Source organism: Bombus vancouverensis, chromosome 15, assembly GCF_051014615.1.
Source record: "Bombus vancouverensis nearcticus chromosome 15, iyBomVanc1_principal, whole genome shotgun sequence".
Lineage (NCBI taxonomy): Eukaryota > Metazoa > Arthropoda > Insecta > Hymenoptera > Apidae > Bombus > Bombus vancouverensis.
Window position 1 is genome coordinate 1,706,040 of NC_134925.1, and position 17,939 is coordinate 1,723,978.

Consider the following 17,939-nt stretch of genomic DNA (forward strand, 5'->3'; position numbering starts at 1 on the left):
GGATTGGCATGAAATTAAAAGCAAGGAGAAAAAATAAAACAAACTTTTATGGATGGGGGGCGAAAGGTGCAACAGTGGTTCCGTGACATGTGTGTATATGTATATCGAAAAACGAGCTTTATTCGCCCAACGACTATATTACAATTTTATTATACAGTAAACATTTAAAATAGAATAAAACGATAACGTTGAACATCGACCGTTTTTTGAATCTCTCTGTTCGTTTCTTCGGTTTTTAGAAATCAGGCAGCGGGTCGAATCGAATCATCTCGTAATAATAATAATCATAATAATCACGATAATAATAATGATAATAATATGCGGGGTTGTGGCGATATAATTCATTAGAATTTAAATCCCTTCGGTGTGTTTTAATAGAGACTGGCAATCGTTCGAATACAATCGATTTCGATAAATTGGGTGTGCAATCGTCGCCATTATATGCTCTGTTTTTTTTATCCTTTTTTTTATCGTATCTTTTGTTTGCTGGGGAGGATCATGTATGTGTGTTTTGTTTTTTTGTGTGTGCGCGTGTGTATGTGTGTAACAATGATTCAATGACTTCGTTCACGCAAACACTTACAACGTAGAATCGCGTAGTCGCAAGAACGTTCTTAAGACTCTCGTTTCTACGTCTTTTTTCTTCTTCTTCTTCTCTCTCTCTCTCTCTCTGTATTTTTGTTACTGTGTTTCTTTTCCTATTCTTCTTTTAGATTTATTTAGTTATTATTTGATCGGGAAAGGCAGCGTAATTATTCGAACACGAGATGTTGATACACGTTTTTTCATATTTTTCTCTTTTGTTTAATTGTTCTCTCGTTCTATATAGACAAGGGATGTTGCTCTCTCTTTCTTTTTATGGTTATCAGTTTCGCTTTTGGTGAAATTCCACACAGCCCCTCGTGCACGTTTGCTTTCTTACGTATATACATGTATATATAGAATATGTATATATAGAATATATATAATTTGCTTTTAACGATTGTTTTTATCTCTACAATTTACATTGGCGAGTCGAGCGACTCGAGAAAATCGTATGCACCGATGCAACGAGACGGTTTACATTGGCATTTAAACAAACAATTACAAAGAAAAAAGAAAGAAAGAAAAAAGACTCAACGACGGTTAATTTAACAAACGGGAACAGAAACGTACTCAAATTATGTCGTTCATTTTTCATTCGTTTCTTCGCCGCAGAAATTACTCTTTCGTAATATTTCGTGATCGTATGCCATAAAGCAGCGGTTCGTCACGGATCGTCAAACGGGAACGAGAAATATTTAATCGTCTAATTTGCACAATGTACCTAGAACGAGTTGTTCGATTCGAGATAAATAATTTCGTATCTCTGAGGGAGAAACGCACGACGAAACGAGTTTTCTTTCATTCTGATTTTCGTAACGCGTGTGTTCAAATTGGATTTTTGGTCAAAGTGCGTTCACCGGAGAAAAAGCAAGGGAAAAGAGAGAAACCGCTCGTGCTTCACGCAGTTTCGGTCGCAGAGAAGCGAGATTACGAGATCGCAATAGTGGTAGCACAATTTTTTGCATATTTTCTTATTTTTTGTAGCTTTTTTTTTGCACGATTCTTGCTGGTGCCACATCGTTGTGTGCGTCCAAGCACCAGCCCGATATCTTTCACGTTTTTCTATTTAGTTGTCACAGAGTAATTTACCTAAGATTAGAGGTATATTTAGCCTCGACCCACTCGAGAATGCCCTGCCAATTGTTTTTTCTTATCGCAGCTAAGTCGGTTCGAGCAAACGAAACGATCGAACGTATCGGTATATCAATATCTTTTTACACAAAACGAAATATGTATATGGACATAGCATGTTCCTTTCTTTGTGCTTTCTAAATACATGATAATACGAAGTTTGAGTTAATTTTCAGGCAAAACATTTATGGCAATTATCGTTCTCTTCTACCGAATATAACCATGTGATTTGGCGTATTGCCGTAAATAGTTAGAGAAATAATATGATAATTATTTTTCCATCTTTCTCTCTAGTATCTCGAACAATTCGTTTAAAACTGGCATCATTTTCTTCCATTGTTGATATGTGATTAAATGCATAGTAAGAAGTTATTGGTAAGGTACAAAGAAACAACGAGTAAGAACTATGTAGTTTAACGTTGCGCTTCTTAAATCGGTAAAATCTTCGTTTGTAACCTAATTTCGTTCCTACTTGGAAAAACGATTAGACTGATACGTAAGTAAATCGTAGTAAACAGAGTATCGTGGTACCGAAGAGTTAATACACAAAGCATCGAACTGTTGACTCGAAGCTCGATTTTTTTTCTGTGTTAGATCACCCGCTTCTGCTCGTAATAATCGTTCGAATCATTGTAAAAAATTCTATCGTCGAACCAATGATCCGTAAATGCTTAAAAAATTTAAGCCGTAAAAAATCATCTGGAATACCAACTCCACTCTTCCTCTTGTCCGTAAAGGGACAAAAATTCGAAACGAGTTACAGCTATTATAAAACCTCGTGCCTTGCTGTTTTAATATCGTTTTACAAAAAAGGATAAAGAAACAGTTGAAAAAGTTTTAAAAGATTACAAGTTTCGCAAAAGTTTCGTAATTAGGAAATTCTATTTAGAAGTAGCATTCGATCGAAGAATTTCTCGTCGTTTAGAAATTATACTCTCGGGATTTATAACGCACGTAAATTATCCGAAAGATGTCATCTGAATTTTGTAACCATTACGGACAAAGAACCCTCCGCTACCGGGTCAGAATTTCGCTGAAAATTTCTGAACCCTTAAATACACGGCACGTACCACCTCTATATTCAGGTACAACTTCGTATTCCCCCACACCTACGTCCAGGATTCACATATACTCCCGAATCTTACGTATTTTAGCACTGAACGATTTTAACTTCGATTCGATCTCGCGTTTTTATACTCATTTTTTAAATACTCAGAGCTGGCTTAACGTCCAGGTGCATATCATTTTGCACCTAGCTTTAATAAAAACGTATCATTTTAGAGTAAATTCTAGGCCTTCGCGCGTGGCACAAGCAAAACTTCAACTTTAACAACTTAGCGACCTTCTTTGTACCTTTTGTCTACAATTTCTTCTCATTCGAGCACCGCGTCCGTGACAGAGCATCTTACACGTGCACTTCCCTTTGTTTTAGCCGTTTATCTCTTAGGCGCGTGACGTTTTCAGCCATCTTATTTATTTATTTATTTTCTCTTTGTTCTTAAACTCGGGACATTATCTTCTTGTTTTTGTTATATACGATTCGGAACTGTGCTGCTACGTGTTCATGTATCGAATTTACTAACGTCTCTTCACTGGCTTGTAACCATTCGATTCGAGTCACGTGTGAGTTACGAGTTCGTCGATATTTCTAGTCCTTAACTACACTTGAAAGATGTCACCGGTGGCACGGGGTGCGATGTTCGTTTCGAAGATGGACGTTGTCGAGGTCGTGACGGGAGTCATTTCACCGAATCTGGTCGCGTTCACGTTGGTTGTCGTAATGGCTGTCGTTTTCGCTGGTGTTTCTTCGGTCATGTCCGTTGCGGTCGGCACCTGCTAGTGTACCTCAACGTTTCAATGCGGGACTGAGAATTATTTGGGATTTAAGTAGCTTTAGGGTAGCTTTAAAATTTAGATCGCTGAATACAGGGGGATAAATCGCGGAAGAAGAATTATAATTGTCAGACGTCTAAATTAATTTAGCTTCAGCTTGAAACACTTTTTTCAATACCGAATAGCTTGGCAGGCAATTGCGTTATAATCGTTAAATTATAAATTCTTACGTTATAAGTTGTAATGTAAGTTAGCGTCGAAAGGATCAACTAGGTACTGAACGAATCGACGCACCTAATGTTCCTATAAAATACCTCGTTATAAAACACTTCCTTTCCTTCCTCCACGGATGGCAACAGCTCGTCCATAGAGTGCGGAGTTCTAGGACTAGGCGTAGGGGCGATCTGTTGCTGTTGTTGCTGCTGTTGTTCCCGCTGTTTGGCCAGCCTGAGTTCCTGCAACGCCTGTCGTTGCTCCTTCTCGTTTCTCTCCTTTTCGAGTCGTCGAGCGCTATAACTACGGGCCGAGGACGTCGAACTGTGAACCGACGTTAAGCTAGGGCGACGAGAACCTATCGAGGAAACAACGGGTAAAATTTTATTCTAGAAGTCGGGACAGAGAATTATACGTCCAATCCCCACCCGCCCCCTGCCGTCACCCGGCTGTTCCCTTCCGCTACGCTAAGAGTCAATTAGCTAGGCTTAGAGATCAATCAGAAATACGAAATCTAATTGCGACTGCTCGGCTAATACCAGCGTGACTCTCGGCCTCTGTAAAACGTTTCTATCAATATTCGGCTATACATATAGGAGCGGTACGTAGTTACTGGTGCTGGTTGTCGAATCAACGAGATCCCTCGGTCGCTAGCTAATTATTCGTACATGGGAGTATGCAAGCTCGATGGTCGCATCAGCTGATTTCTTTAATTTTACAGGTTCGTCGAACGTAGAAGCTTTTGACGCTCTGTGCTGTGATTATTTTCGGGAAAGCCGATAGGGAAAAGAGACTCGAAATTAGGATTCCGCGCGAGACAGGCGAATTTCAAAGAGAGTTGCGAACAGGAATTAAGTTTGTAGAAAGTGGATAAGGATCAGAAGGAAAACGAACGGATGCGAAATGTTTTTTGCCTGTTGATCGAAGAACTTTGGGATTTTGACTTTTCGGTGTTCGAGTGACTGTGCAAATTGTCATCGTGTAGATATTGTCCATCGACAGCGAGCATTGCATGGTGTTATGTAACGTAAGAGGAATAACAAGCGGCCTTTTTCAGCATGAAGCAAGCACGTACGAAAGCGAACGCTCACAATCTTTCCTCCACGTTTGCGTTTTTGAATCGCTAACACGGTGAACATTTTCTGCACTGTACGATGTTTTGATCGTGTAGTTTCGTGTAGTTTCGTGTAATTTTGAGTGGATGTCGAAGCAAACAAAATATACGCAGGGCGTTATTAATAATTCCAAACAAATTCTTGATCCTCGTTAGGAATTTAATTTCGCGAAATTATTACGTGAACGTAAGAGCGTGTATGTACGTGTACGTGTACACAGGGATGCGAATATGCTTGCGAGCTGTTTAAGTGTTTCTAATTCACGGAGCTTGTTAGCGGTTCTTATTGATTGACGACGCGTACAAAAGGCGACAGAAAATGCAGCCAGACAGAGAAAGAGTAACAGTTATACGCGTGCATCCTGTTGCATATAGAGAAGCTTCGTTCTAGATGTGTACGTCTGTCCTTCGATTTCCAGCAAGCGCATTCAGCATTTATAAAATCCGTGCACAATTATTTCCACTTTTTTTTCAAAACATATAGATCATTCTTTTAATGTAATCGATCCTTTATCGAAGCAACTTTTGATCGTCGTCGAAACTTGTAAAATCGATCTTTAAAAACACACATAGAAGCGAGAAAGCAACGAACAGGCAAATAGAAGACGAATATACTATATATTTTTTCATTTTATTCCTTAGCGTTCGTTCTCGTTACAGCTGTTGACAAAAAAAGAAAAGAAAAATAAGCGGCGACTTTTTTAAAGCTCAGCAAATAAAATGTAGCAGCGGAAAAACGTAGCAGCGGAAGAACGTAGCAGCGGAAGAACGTAGCAGCGGTAAAACGTAGCAGCTGAAAAACGTAGCAGGCTTAATTAGAAAATTTAATCTTTTCCCGTTTCCCCACCACTCGATTGTGCGTAGTGAAAAAAAAGTAGATGCGTTCGTTAAAAATTCGGCGCGTTTAAGTCAAAATTGATAGAAGAAGCTGACCCCTCGCATGCGAACCGGTACTGTACTTCTTTTTTTATTTTGCGTGCGTGTGCGGCGAGCTAGCTAGTGCGTAAAGATTTCGTGTCTCTCTATGTCTTACCAGAGAACGTTCGTTCGTTAACGAGCAACGAAATCGGCCGCTGCCATCTTGCTATCTCGTAACACACTCGTGCAGCGCTTTATATTATATTGGATACACATTAGAATCACATTTCACGTGACAATGTAGCATTTGTGTTTGATTCACGATATAAATATGCCACACGTATGTGTACGTGGTTTTTCTTATCGGAAAATTATTCTTTTTTATCTATTCGGGATGAGTGTGTAAGATACGACTTAGGAGGAGTGATACATATACGCAAATATTGTTCTTTTGTTTTTTTTTTTTTGCTTTTGTAATTTTGGGATTATCCGGATCGGTTGTACTGTCACGGCCATTGTTTGGCGAACAGAACGCAATTCGAATAAAAATTCCAACATTCTAACCGTGGGAAAACAACAGAGAAAGAAGGGTGAGTTGTTCGTGTCCAGGAGGATAAAACGTGATCGGAGTTCGCGTTTCCCTCGTTCCTTTAAGCCTCGTCGTGATATCGATTTCGCTTCGGTGTAATCAAAGATCGTTACATAAGAGTCAATATAGGACAACGAGACGAATAATGGAACGCGGTGAACGCGAGAGGGAAGCTGGATAATCAGGGTGCTAAATATCAATAACAACGACTACGACACAACAGCGACAACGGTATGGCACGACTCAAAGCACCACCACCATCTTCTTCTTCGTCATCGTTGTCGCCCGCTTGAGAGGCGACTCGTGCAGAATAGAATGTGAAAAAATGGTGAGAGAAGGACAAGAAATAAAATGACGATAGATTCGTGTAGAAAACAGACAAAAGAAATTGGAATTAAGAAGGTGATCGTTATAGAATTAGGAAAGATATTCGTGATTACACGTGGTCAATCGCTTTAGCTTCTTTCCAAAGCTAAATTTTTTATGTCTACGTCAAAATTCGCGAAACACTCTACGATCAACACTTTGAGGTCGTATCGAGCTCAGACGTGGGTGTCTTGTAATCGGAATTAATTTTCATCGAAGAAACATTAATAATATAATCAAACGGAATGTCCAAATAATCAAAATAAAATTCAACCATACTACTATTTGGTACACTGACTCGTATCAATAATTGAATATTACGATGCATTAGACATTGTCGTTGGATATATTCGTTATTAAAAGTTAAACGCTCGAGTGTTCTTTACTAACGTACTTGGCAGAGATGTACATCTTATTTACCTATATAACGCGCATATTTTTTCTAGATAAGAAATAATACACTATAATGCGCGAACAAAATGTTCGTTAGTTCAATATGATCTAAAATCAGAAATGTTCTTTAGTGTCTGAGAATTGTCGTATGATTGAAACGATAAAAGAGCAGACATACAACCGCAAAGGGTTAAACCTTAAACGAATGACGAAAGAAAGAGGACGGGGCGATTCGAACGAGTCGAAGAAGAAGAAGAAGTAGAAGAAGAAAAAGAAAAAGAAGAAGAAGAAGAAGAGGAAGAGGAAGAAGAATACGTAGAAATAGAAGACACAAAGATGGTGTAGAGAATGTGAGAGACGCGGACAGATAAAAGTGAGAATAGAAGACAGAAAAGGATAGTTAGAAAGAGATCGTTGATCGTCTACCGAGGCCGTCGGACGATCCCTCAGCTACGTCGCTAAGGGTACGTCGATGCTTGTTTCCGCCTTTGGTCGCCTGCAGGTGACACGATATAAGCAAGATGGCGGCGGCACGTGCCGCACCTGCTCTCGACGCTGGTACCAGTGGACCACGGCTACCACCACTACTTGGCCTCCTCGAGAACGCGTAGGTCAAAGGTCCCCCTGTGCTGCTCCTCTGACTGGAGCGCGAGGATGGTCGGCCACCGTGAAGCGTCAGTGGGATACCTGTTGGGTCGTTTTCGTTAAGAATAATATTTCCTATGGGAATTTCGACTCTTCTGTCGTTCTGAATTTGAATCTTAATCGCCTAACTCCTTTGATATACAATTTTTTTCGGCCTAATGAAAATTGTTTCGCTATGGAGTAAAGAGCCCGTATGTTCGACATTATGATACTATACAGAATACAACTACATGTTTTCGTAGGTATTCAAATATTTTATTTGAGCGAGTGACTGTTTGTATCTTGATCGTCGATCCTCTAAACGAGTACTCACCTGTGTCGCTAGAAAACAACATGGGCGGCGCGTGATTGGCGTTGGCATAGTGCCGTGGCCTTGAGTATCTCGCACGACTGAATAACTTGAGCACGAAGCATATCATCGCTGTGAATACCGCTATTCCCGATGCTATGCAGAGCAGGGTAGGAATATCGGTCGTTATCAGCACCAGATCTGCCAACAGATTACAACGTTATGTTTCAATTCTGAACTTGGGTTCTTTAGAAGTGTGTGCACGCTTACAAAAACCATTTTACGCGACGTTGATTCGTATCTCGACTGTATCAGTGCATACAACGATTGGTCACCGAATTAGAACTAAGTGCATGCAGAAAATTCACTTTTCGAACTACGATGCTATGATTTGTCATAAATGGCAAATTGTCCTTGGTAGCATATAAATCGTTACCGTTTAAATTGTAATACGAATATGAAAGAGAACAGGAAACTAGAATCTATGTCGTATATGTATGTAATGAAGATTCTTTTCCTCGTAATAAGATATTTCACGCATGAAAACCGGGTACGGTTCACTTTGGCAATGATGTAATCAGTGTGACAATAAGTTGGCACGGTGTACCTTCGGCGCAGAACACCTTCTTGTTAGGCCTGGATAGGGCGACCCTATGGTAACCTTGTTCGCAGTCGCACACAGCATTGTGCTGCACCTGGGTGCAGGTCGAGTGTTGATCCGCAAAAGTGCAAGTCGCGCGATAGAAACATTGCTCCCCGAGTCTTTTAGCTGGAAAACCGGTTACTTGTTACTTGTTTCGTCGTTGTTTTTATGAAAACGCGATACGTTTTCGATCTTCCACGCGCGATGATAATACGAATATGTCGAAATTATTCCACGCGATACAGTGTTCTTAGATAAAAACAAAATCAAATATGCTATTTAACGAACGAGAAAGAAGTACACGAATAAAACGTCAACGATTGATTTTCTTTAAATTCGAAGAAATAAGTATCGAAGCGACGAGTTTAGAATTAACCGCGCTATTCAAAGATAGAAGGAAAATTACACAAGAAAAATAGGCATCCAATTGATTGTCATCAAACTTAAAGAAACGCGTCGAAGCAACGAATCGAGTTGTCGAATAATCGTCGCAAGATGAAGACGAGAACCACGTAAAATATTGTCGTTCGGATTAGACAGAATAATCCACGTTTATTTTCTCCACTTTAGCGGTCTGCGTTACCGCGGTAATTCTCGCTATCGGAACGATCTACTTGAAGAAGAAAATAACATGGAATCGGGTGTGAAACGAGCTACGTACGTTTGGCACATCCTTTGGTAGGCCCAAGACGAACTGGATAGAATTTTTCGCACTCGCAGAAACCAGTGACTGTGTCGCAGAACACGTGCTGCAGTTCCGGATTGCACGAGACATCGCACGGCGAGCCCAGGTACTGCCCCTTCGCTGAAAACAGACGAAATCGATAGCATACCGGATTATCTACGACGTTTCTCGATAGTAGATGAAATATGTAGGTTGTTTCCTTAAATAGCGTGCGCTATTGTTCCAGACGACTATCGCATCGTGCTTTCCTCCGCCCAAACTTCAGAATCCCATTGATCGCACGGTAGAATTCAGTTTTATTCAATTTCAATCAACTTGCGACCAAGTCGTGTTTCCCTATCGCCACAAAATTTGTTTGATTCGAGAAGGATGTGAAACGATCGTCGTTACTTGTAAAAGATCGCCTTCTTTTTCTCCTTAGTTGAAACTAGCGCGAGATCGACACATAGAAAATTCAATTGTCACAAGAATTGAGACACGCGACTTTGTAGCAGGGATAACAATCATTTTTCACAGATAGCTACATGCCACGGCTACCTTAGTGGTAACATTTTTGCAGAAGAAGGTCCATTCATTCCGAAGAGTGTTCTCAGTTATTTTCGTTATTGTCACTGTTGCTTCGGTCTCCAATGGAGGTATCGTTCTTCTTTCAACTATTATTCCCGGTTTCGATACGCGTCTTTGTTCTGCTTTTGACGTGCAGCCTAAGCGCGTTGTCACAGGCGTCTGTTTGTCGAGCCACGAATGCGCATACATTCTGAACGATTAACGAAGCAAAGAAGCCATTGTTACACACTCTATCCAGGCCACTTTCTCGCATCAAAAGATGTTTGATATCTGGTGCGCTTTTGTAAACGATGTCGGGACTGCGTCGATTTTCCAATCATTCTATATATCGTGGTTCTAAATTCGTGGCGCAAGAAAAGTCAAGGAGATTTTGTGGCTCGAAATAAGACGAGAATGAAGAACGACGAAATCGCGTCGAAGGCCTCATTTTTGAAAATTGTGTTTCAAACTTGTGAATTTAGGATCATCACGGTGTGTAATTCTAACACGAAACGGTGAAATATTCGGCTATAAATTCACGATAATTTTATGCATGGATGAATTATATTATTCTATTAGCCGTTAACCGAATGATTAATAAAACTTGTTTTCATGCAAGAAAAACTGACGGGGAAAATTAGCAGGGCATATTTCCTTGGGATAATTGCGCCGTTTGTGTCAGGTTACCAGGCGCGGGCACTGAGCCAGACAAGTATCGATTTCCCCTTAATTATCGCGTTATATCGTTATTAAATGTATCATGGCATGGGTCAGGTTTAAGGAGGAAACATAACGATGATCAGCTACGTTGGCAAACGTTCAGAAACACACGCTAAACCGCGGGATATCGTGTCACGTTCTCGCGTGTACCCTAATTAACTTTCCATCGAGGGCGCACGGGATGGTGCAACGGAGAACATCTTACGTACGAGTTTTCGCCTAGAAATAGGTTTCTTCGTTCCTAGTCCAGAGCTCGCGTTTGCCCTGATCGATCGATCGTTCGAACTGCAGATGAATGGGAGGAGGTCGAGCCCGGCTGTGTCGCGTAAATAACGGAGCACGCAGAATTATGCTTTTTGACCTGATTCAGGAAGTTCACGACGCGCGATCATTAGGCTAGGATTCGCCAATGTGTGTGTGAGTGTTTTTACCGCTCATCGAGCTCTACTCCAGAGCGGAGATTTCCTGCGAATGTCGTCAAGGAAACAAGAGCGAGTGACGCACCATACTTCTCCTTCTTTAACGTCTTTCCCCTTCTGTCGTTTCTCCTTCTCTGCGTTACGTGTCACGGGCTGAAGGGAGCGGAGAAGAAGGAGAAACAGAGATCTTTTTGAAATCTCACGCAGCTGCAGGCAGTGTGCAAACTCCCACATGCAGACATTGAGAGAGCTTGCAGCATCCATTAAAATCAATACCGGCAGAGTGGTTGGCGCGAAAATCAAGAGGGACTAGTTTCTTCTTGCCCTTGCATCTATGCGCAGGCGCACTCGCGAATTTCCACGCGAAATATTTTGTTTCCCTTTATTTTTATTACTTTCTTCGACTTTGATGCTTTCCCACGATTATCAATGCGATTTCTACGAGATGCGTCACAACTTGGGATTCGATGAATACGAGAAAACATTGACACGATCTCACGATCAGTTAGAATATCGTCTGTCGTATCAGAAGATTTGTACACGATCGCAAGTTCGATGATTGGATTCGGAGAAGAATGAGGAAAGTATCGCTGAACTTTGCAGTTTGTAACATTTACCATCTGCCTTCTCGTTAGATTTAACGAGGTAGACAAGGGTTACTTATCGTCTGACAGAGGCAAAACGTCTAGATGACGATAACAATGACAGTAACAAGTGTTTGCACCCTGGCTGAAGATTCTGGAGCAAAGTGTTTGCACGCTCGTACAGAGCATGCGCGAAGAAGGCGAGGCAAGAATCCCGTGGCACACGCGTTTCTTCGATCGTCCTTGTTTCACGAGAAAAGTAACGTAACGATCCTTCAATGAGAACCATCATATCGATCCGAAGAAGGACTAAATATCGAAACACATACCGATCGATTTGAAACGAAACGTAACAGGATCGGTGGGAATCATTTTCTAAGTAGTATATGATTATCTAATAGTAACTTTCGTACCGATCAACGATCGATGCATCGAATCGTGAGACTGTTCGCGTTATTAAGTCTCTCGCTAATTCCTGTTGCTCGTCCTCTCTCCCGTTCCACTACACCACTTGTCGTCAAAGACTCGTTACGAACATCGTCCTCCATATCGCCTATCAACGTATCAAACTGCAAAATCCAAGCAGAAGTCCCTAACTCGATATCTCGTAATATCATCAGTCTCAGAGAACTCGACGTTCTCACCAGTCTTACCAGTTTCGTTAGAATCGTAACACCGTGCCGCGTCGAATTAACGATATAGAGCATTCACGGTTTCTGGTCCACGGGTGGAACACTCACCCGCAGTGATGTTGTGCTCGAAGTAGTCCTCGTCGTCGTCATACACGTCGTCGTCGGCGTCGTCGTCGTCGTAGCTGGATCCGCGCACGTCATCACCTGCCAGTAATCTGCGGGTCAGGCGATCCGGGCGCGTGTCGCAGCTGCAGCCGGATACCAGGAAAACGAAGCAGATGAGAAGCAGGAGCCAGGAACGGCAGCAGGTCAGTCTCAGGGCGGAGGGAAGTGCGCTCATCGCCCCCGCGGCGCGAGTCAACCCCCGAAACCGACCACCGGCGGCGCATCGACATCCTTCCCCGTCGCCTGCCCTCCCCCTCCCCCCTCCCACCCTCCTGCACGCCCTCTCGCCCTCGACGCCTCTGACAAGCGCCTTATATCGCGTCGAACCGTCTGTAAAACACCTTGGCCACGACAACACCAGCGGCTCACCTCGACTCCGACACACGTACTATTCGAACACGCGTCGTTTTTCTCGTTATCTTTGTCTCTGTCTTCGGCAGCGGTAACTCGTAGGCAGCAGCAGCACGACCGACGACGGCGACTGTCTGACTGTCGGCAGAGTACCACCGCGGTTTTCGGTTCCGTGCTCCCCCGTTCACTGACGCCTTCCTTCCGCTAGCCGGTCGACCACCGCGACTGCAGCTGCGCGATGCCACCCGTTGACCCCTTCCTTTCTCCTCCCTTTGTGCCGCGTCGATCGAGATCAGGGCTGCTCCGTCCTCTCGTCGTCGCCCAACCTCCAGCTATCAGGGGGTGAAGGATTATTGGTTTGTTACCTTTCCAGCCGGCTACCTTGAAACCAACGCGATTTGAATTATACGTATGCGATCGTGCGCGCCGATACTTCGGTTAGTCCGCTGCCGTCCGGCTACCTAGTTCTCAGCATTGTGCATCGTATTGGGTTTGGAGGGTGGTCGCTCTTTGCAGGTCAGGATCTGAAAGAATGTCGATCTCGATTGCCTCGATTATGTACAGTGTGTATGTACGTTTCGCGATCGTTTTCGTTCGACGATGTTTTCCACGTTGACGTTGACGGTATATCTACATGATCATATGGAAGGCGTAATGGAGGATCGTGGATCGTATTGGGAATCATTTGGCTTCGTTCGACGTCGCTGTAGGATATTGGTATGGTTAATCGAGTACAGCTTTCTTCTTTTCTTTTGTAGAACGTTTTCGTATATTTAATACAAAAGGTAGCGTTTCAAGTATTAATACTATCGTCATAGGTGTTCCGTTTTTCACGCGATAATATCGTACACGTATCCTGAAGATTGTACATCGCCTGTATATCTTCTTATCCTCCGAGAATTTACTAGGAGAAAATTCTCGTTCAAATACCGATTCGTACTTTCTTTGTTCGTTCTAATTTATCCCAGTGTCGTTCACGATTGCATCGTGACTTTCATCTTCCGAAATGAGACATTCGTTTGCTTCGTGTGTGATAGTTTCTTGATACAAATCATTTTGCACGATGGCTGAAGAAAACAGAAACAAAAAGATTAAACAAAGAAATCACGTTGCTTATCGCGTTATTATTTTATTATTAATTCTTATCGTAATACCTGCGCGCGTCTTCATTTTCCGTTGTCTACGAATGAAGAAATACGCTGCCGTTGTTGCGGTCGCTATTATTACGATCGTAATTGTTGTTAATGTTCCAACCATCCTGGACACTGTGTTAGTGCTGCTGTGATACATAGATAGGTAGCACGGCGATTCTTGAAATAGAACATACAACTATGCAATAGAGAATTTTCGATATAAAATTAGAGTTTCCTACGAAAGTGTTTGAATCTCTATAGAAACTTCGTATGAATTACGTGTATCATATAAGTTTGTATATTTGTTTCTGTATTTCACATTGTATAATTTGTATAGTCTTTGTGTTATATAAAATATTTCCAAGTATGATCAGTATTGCTATAAGACGCAATTATCGTGATTATATTAGCAAAATATGAAACAAATCTCGAAGTAGATTATTCGGTGCAAGTTACAGCGTGTGACAGTGGATTCACGTAATTGTGAAAGATATAAAGCTTTTCTACTATAGGAGAACAGTCATATTTTAGCAATAGCGAATATATTAAGAAAATACCTCTTTCGACAAAGCAACCAATCGTCGATGGACCATGGTCGGAGGTTATAGTAAAGCAGAAACTTTTGTTGCCCTCTGTGTCGTTGCATTGGTAGCAATACGGTGCGTAATGTCTGGCATCCATTTGCGTGCTATTCGTCTCATTGTGGACCGTGAGTCTATGAACATTTTTCTTTTAAAAGTTCATTAAATCTGTACTTCAATGCAAAACAAATTCGTATTACCATTATACTCACCGATTGACGGTCTTATCGTCGAAATCCATTACTAAAATGCACACAGTGGGTTGGTCACAATCCCACCCTGTCCATCCGTAAGAACATTCACACGGTTCCTCGTCCTTCACGCATACTCCATGACCTTTGCAAACGCGTGTACACGGCTTAACGCAGGTACCATTCGCACTCAATTCAAAGCCAACATCGCATCGGCACTCGTTTGGCGCCACGCATTTTCCGTTCTCGCAGCTATTTTCGCAAAATGCTACGCACGAGCCTTCGGATTCCTTGACGAAACCTTCTAAACACTGGCATACATGTGGCGCAACGCAGATACCGTTTTCACAGGAGGAACAGATTGGCATGCACCGATTATCTGACGATCGTGTGTAGTTGTCATTGCAAGTGCAGAAATTCGGCGCCGTGCATTTACCATGTTTGCAACTTGGTTCGCAGATAGGTTCACAGGCTGATATATAACCATCTGTGATTTTGTCTAGGACCTATATATATATAGAAAGGATATGACAAAACAGTGAAAAACTTTTATGCGCACAAATGTCGGATAAGTCTTATTTTCCAAGCTAGGAACAATTTAATTTCGCACTAGAGATGCCTGTACGCACGCAACCCACTGTACATCAGCGTATGCATGTGGGCAACCGGCAGGGACCAAAATCTGGATTCTAAAGCTCCTAGTTAAAAAGACACGAATCGAAAGATTACAGTTGTACTCACTTCGTTTTCCTTCACGTTCGTATCGATCGTTCGATATCCATCGAAGCAACTGCAAGTGTCCGGTGCCACGCATGTTCCGCCAGGTTCACAAGGAATCTTGCAAAACGGTACGCACGTTCGTTCCTCTTCCTCGAACCAGTAACCCTCCGTGCAGTTGCAAACTCCTGGCGCGGTGCACGTTCCGTTTCCGCAAGGTTTCTCGCAAATTGGCTCGCACACGTGCTTCATCGTGTCATCTCCGCTAACTTGATAGCCGTCGTGGCAAGAACAGATGTCAGGTGCTGTGCAGGTTCCATTTACGCAAGCCTTTTCGCACATGGGCTCGCAAACATACTTGGAATCGTTCAATAATCCGTAACCTGGGTCGCAGCTGCAGACTTCCGGGGCGATACAAGTTCCATTCACGCAGGATTCGCTACAGATTGGTTCACAGTCCTTGGCCTCGTTCTGTTGGTATCCTGGGTTGCATGTACAATTGTTTGGTGCCGTGCAATTGCCGTATTTACAAGGTTGCTCGCACTTGGGCGTGCAGGTGAACATATCCATAAGTTCGTAACCATCGTTGCAAGTGCAAACGTCCGGCGCTGTGCACTTGCCATTCTCACATGGCATTTTACAAATCGGCTTGCACAGTAAATCGGATAGCTCGTAGCCTGGATTGCAGACGCAATGGTTCGGCTCCACGCAACGAGCATTTAGCTGTTCGCAATTTTGCTGGCAAATTGGTTGACAGTGCAACTTGTCAGCGGACAATTCGTAGCCAGTGTTGCACATGCATTTATTAGGAGATTGGCAAACGCCGTTCTTGCAGTTCCCCTCGCATACTGGCTCGCACGCGAACGATACATACTGCTGTCTAAATCCTTCTTCGCATTCGCACGTATTTGGTTTTACGCATCTTGCGTTGATGCAAGGAACCGAGCATACTGGCACGCAGACGTTGTCGTTTTTCACGTAGCCGTTGCAGCACGTTTTCTCAGTCACCCAAGTGGTTCTGTACTGAAAACCAGAAGAGATTGATGCTAAGCTGTAATAGCGATTCTCATCGATAGACTGTGCATATTTATGCATTTGTGACATGTAGATAATATCTTTATTGCTTCGCTTACGGATTACAAGGCATTGTGCGTCTTTGGTTTATTTCGGTCTCAATTACTATCTAATACTTGGTTATTACTGTATTACATATCGCACATCCGCTTCCTATTAGCGATTTAATAGGAAACAGCCATCTTCTATTATCCACATTACAACACGTCCTTAATAGGCATTAATTAATGTGCGCAAATGCAGAAATATATATATATATATATCATATATATATATATATATGACATCAAAAGTAAAGTGCATATTATTATATTTGAAGACTACAGGAAAACAACATGATCGCAGCTTCTACTTTTTACAAGCAGTTTTGAGATTCATCGTGCTATCGATCAATCTTGTATTACCAAAATTCTTCGTACAATTGGTTTTAGAGCTAAGCATATTTTCCCCTTATTAGGCGTAATTGTTTCATTCCCTCAAAATTTTGATTGACTGACAAATTAGGAATTAAAAGAATTAAAGATACAGAGTGTATCACAGGTAAGGAAATAGTCACTGGACGTTCGTGACTTTGAACCTTCCCTGTTCCATACCTCGCTCCTGTAGTTTGTTCGAGTCTTAATCACATAAAAAAGTCCCCATTTCCGAGCCTTGTACGTTTCCGTATACGGCACGAATCGTTCTTCCCTCCGACTGAAACAAAAAAGTTCCTTTGCCATTCGTTTGCAATCTTGTACGATCTTCTTGTACGGCAGATCTCCATTCATGTGAATTTCATTTATTGGAATGAAATCTTGGTTAATGCCCGATCAATTGAACTTTTGCCACTTAAAATCAATCATTTCTATCGTGTGAACGAAAAATGATAGATAGGTTATATGAATTGCAATTATACAAACTGTTTGTCCAATAAGTTTCAATAAACGCAGTTCAACCGTACACCGAAGAATATGGTAGTTTCTATGTTACCTGAATCTCACGATGCACTCATGGTCCGAATCATCCAACTCGTTTTTAGGTTGCCTGGTCGACCACGACGACATCATTGCACCTGTTATAAGGATAGAGTTTATAAAGATTATACCACCAATGTATCTCATATTTCTCGTCCTTTCGTTCATACGAGCAATTTGCTACTGAAACTGATGCTAAATGCTGCAATTGATGGGCTCGACTTCTTTTATCTGTTTCGCGTTATCGACAGGATGCTCGATATCGCGGAGGTTCAGACAATTTTGTCGTCAGAGTTGATCGAGTTACACAGAGGATCCTTCGTCACAAATGTTAACCAACCGTGGGCAACCTGGCTCGTTTATGTCCGAAGTGAAATTTCATTTTTGAATATCTTGGAAAAAGGGGGAGGGTGGGAAGGAGATCCAGGTTCCATTGCCTACAGAAGTAGGCACTAATTCTTCGAATCAACAAGAATTTGGTTCAAGTAAGTTTGTTCTAGAACAGCAAGCAATAAAAATTTCTCTTGTG

General features: G+C 42.1%; 3 protein-coding genes across 7 annotated transcripts in view; 1 reads left to right on the forward strand and 2 right to left on the reverse strand.

Annotated features, from left to right (window-relative positions):
* Window positions 1-100: 100 nt before the first annotated feature.
* Window positions 101-12,657, reverse strand: LOC117164445 (uncharacterized). Of its 4 annotated transcripts, none has more exons than XM_033347497.2 (7): window positions 12,354-12,657; window positions 9,321-9,464; window positions 8,624-8,785; window positions 8,041-8,217; window positions 7,626-7,769; window positions 3,864-4,120; window positions 101-3,552 (listed from the first exon to the last, which is right to left on the reverse strand). In XM_033347497.2, exons 1-7 carry the CDS (start codon window positions 12,583-12,585, stop codon window positions 3,376-3,378), a joined length of 1,293 nt encoding a protein of 430 aa, XP_033203388.2. In that variant the 5' UTR covers window positions 12,586-12,657; the 3' UTR covers window positions 101-3,375. The 4 variants fall into 4 exon arrangements, with proteins under 4 accessions (XP_033203388.2, XP_033203387.2, XP_033203386.2 ...); XM_033347496.2 differs by having other exon boundaries at window positions 101-3,549; window positions 7,509-7,769; XM_033347495.2 differs by having other exon boundaries at window positions 7,509-7,769.
* The window catches only part of LOC117164336 (uncharacterized), a 79,691-nt gene continuing 71,063 nt past the window's right edge, over window positions 9,312-17,939 (forward strand). Inside the window, exon 1 of the mRNA XM_076625131.1 lies at window positions 9,312-9,450. The gene's annotated coding sequence lies outside the window, so the exon portion shown is untranslated. The remainder of the gene's footprint in view (window positions 9,451-17,939) is intronic.
* On the reverse strand, window positions 13,494-17,609 carry LOC117164349 (uncharacterized). Of its 2 annotated transcripts, XM_033347303.2 has the most exons (7): window positions 17,427-17,605; window positions 17,051-17,150; window positions 15,408-16,406; window positions 14,688-15,172; window positions 14,452-14,609; window positions 13,916-14,071; window positions 13,494-13,828 (listed from the first exon to the last, which is right to left on the reverse strand). In XM_033347303.2, the coding sequence occupies exons 1-7, from the start codon at window positions 17,576-17,578 to the stop codon at window positions 13,716-13,718; spliced, it is 2,163 nt and encodes a 720-aa protein (XP_033203194.2). In that variant the 5' UTR covers window positions 17,579-17,605; the 3' UTR covers window positions 13,494-13,715. The 2 variants fall into 2 exon arrangements, with proteins under 2 accessions (XP_033203194.2, XP_076481236.1); XM_076625121.1 differs by lacking the exon at window positions 13,494-13,828 and having other exon boundaries at window positions 13,935-14,071; window positions 14,452-14,623; window positions 17,427-17,609.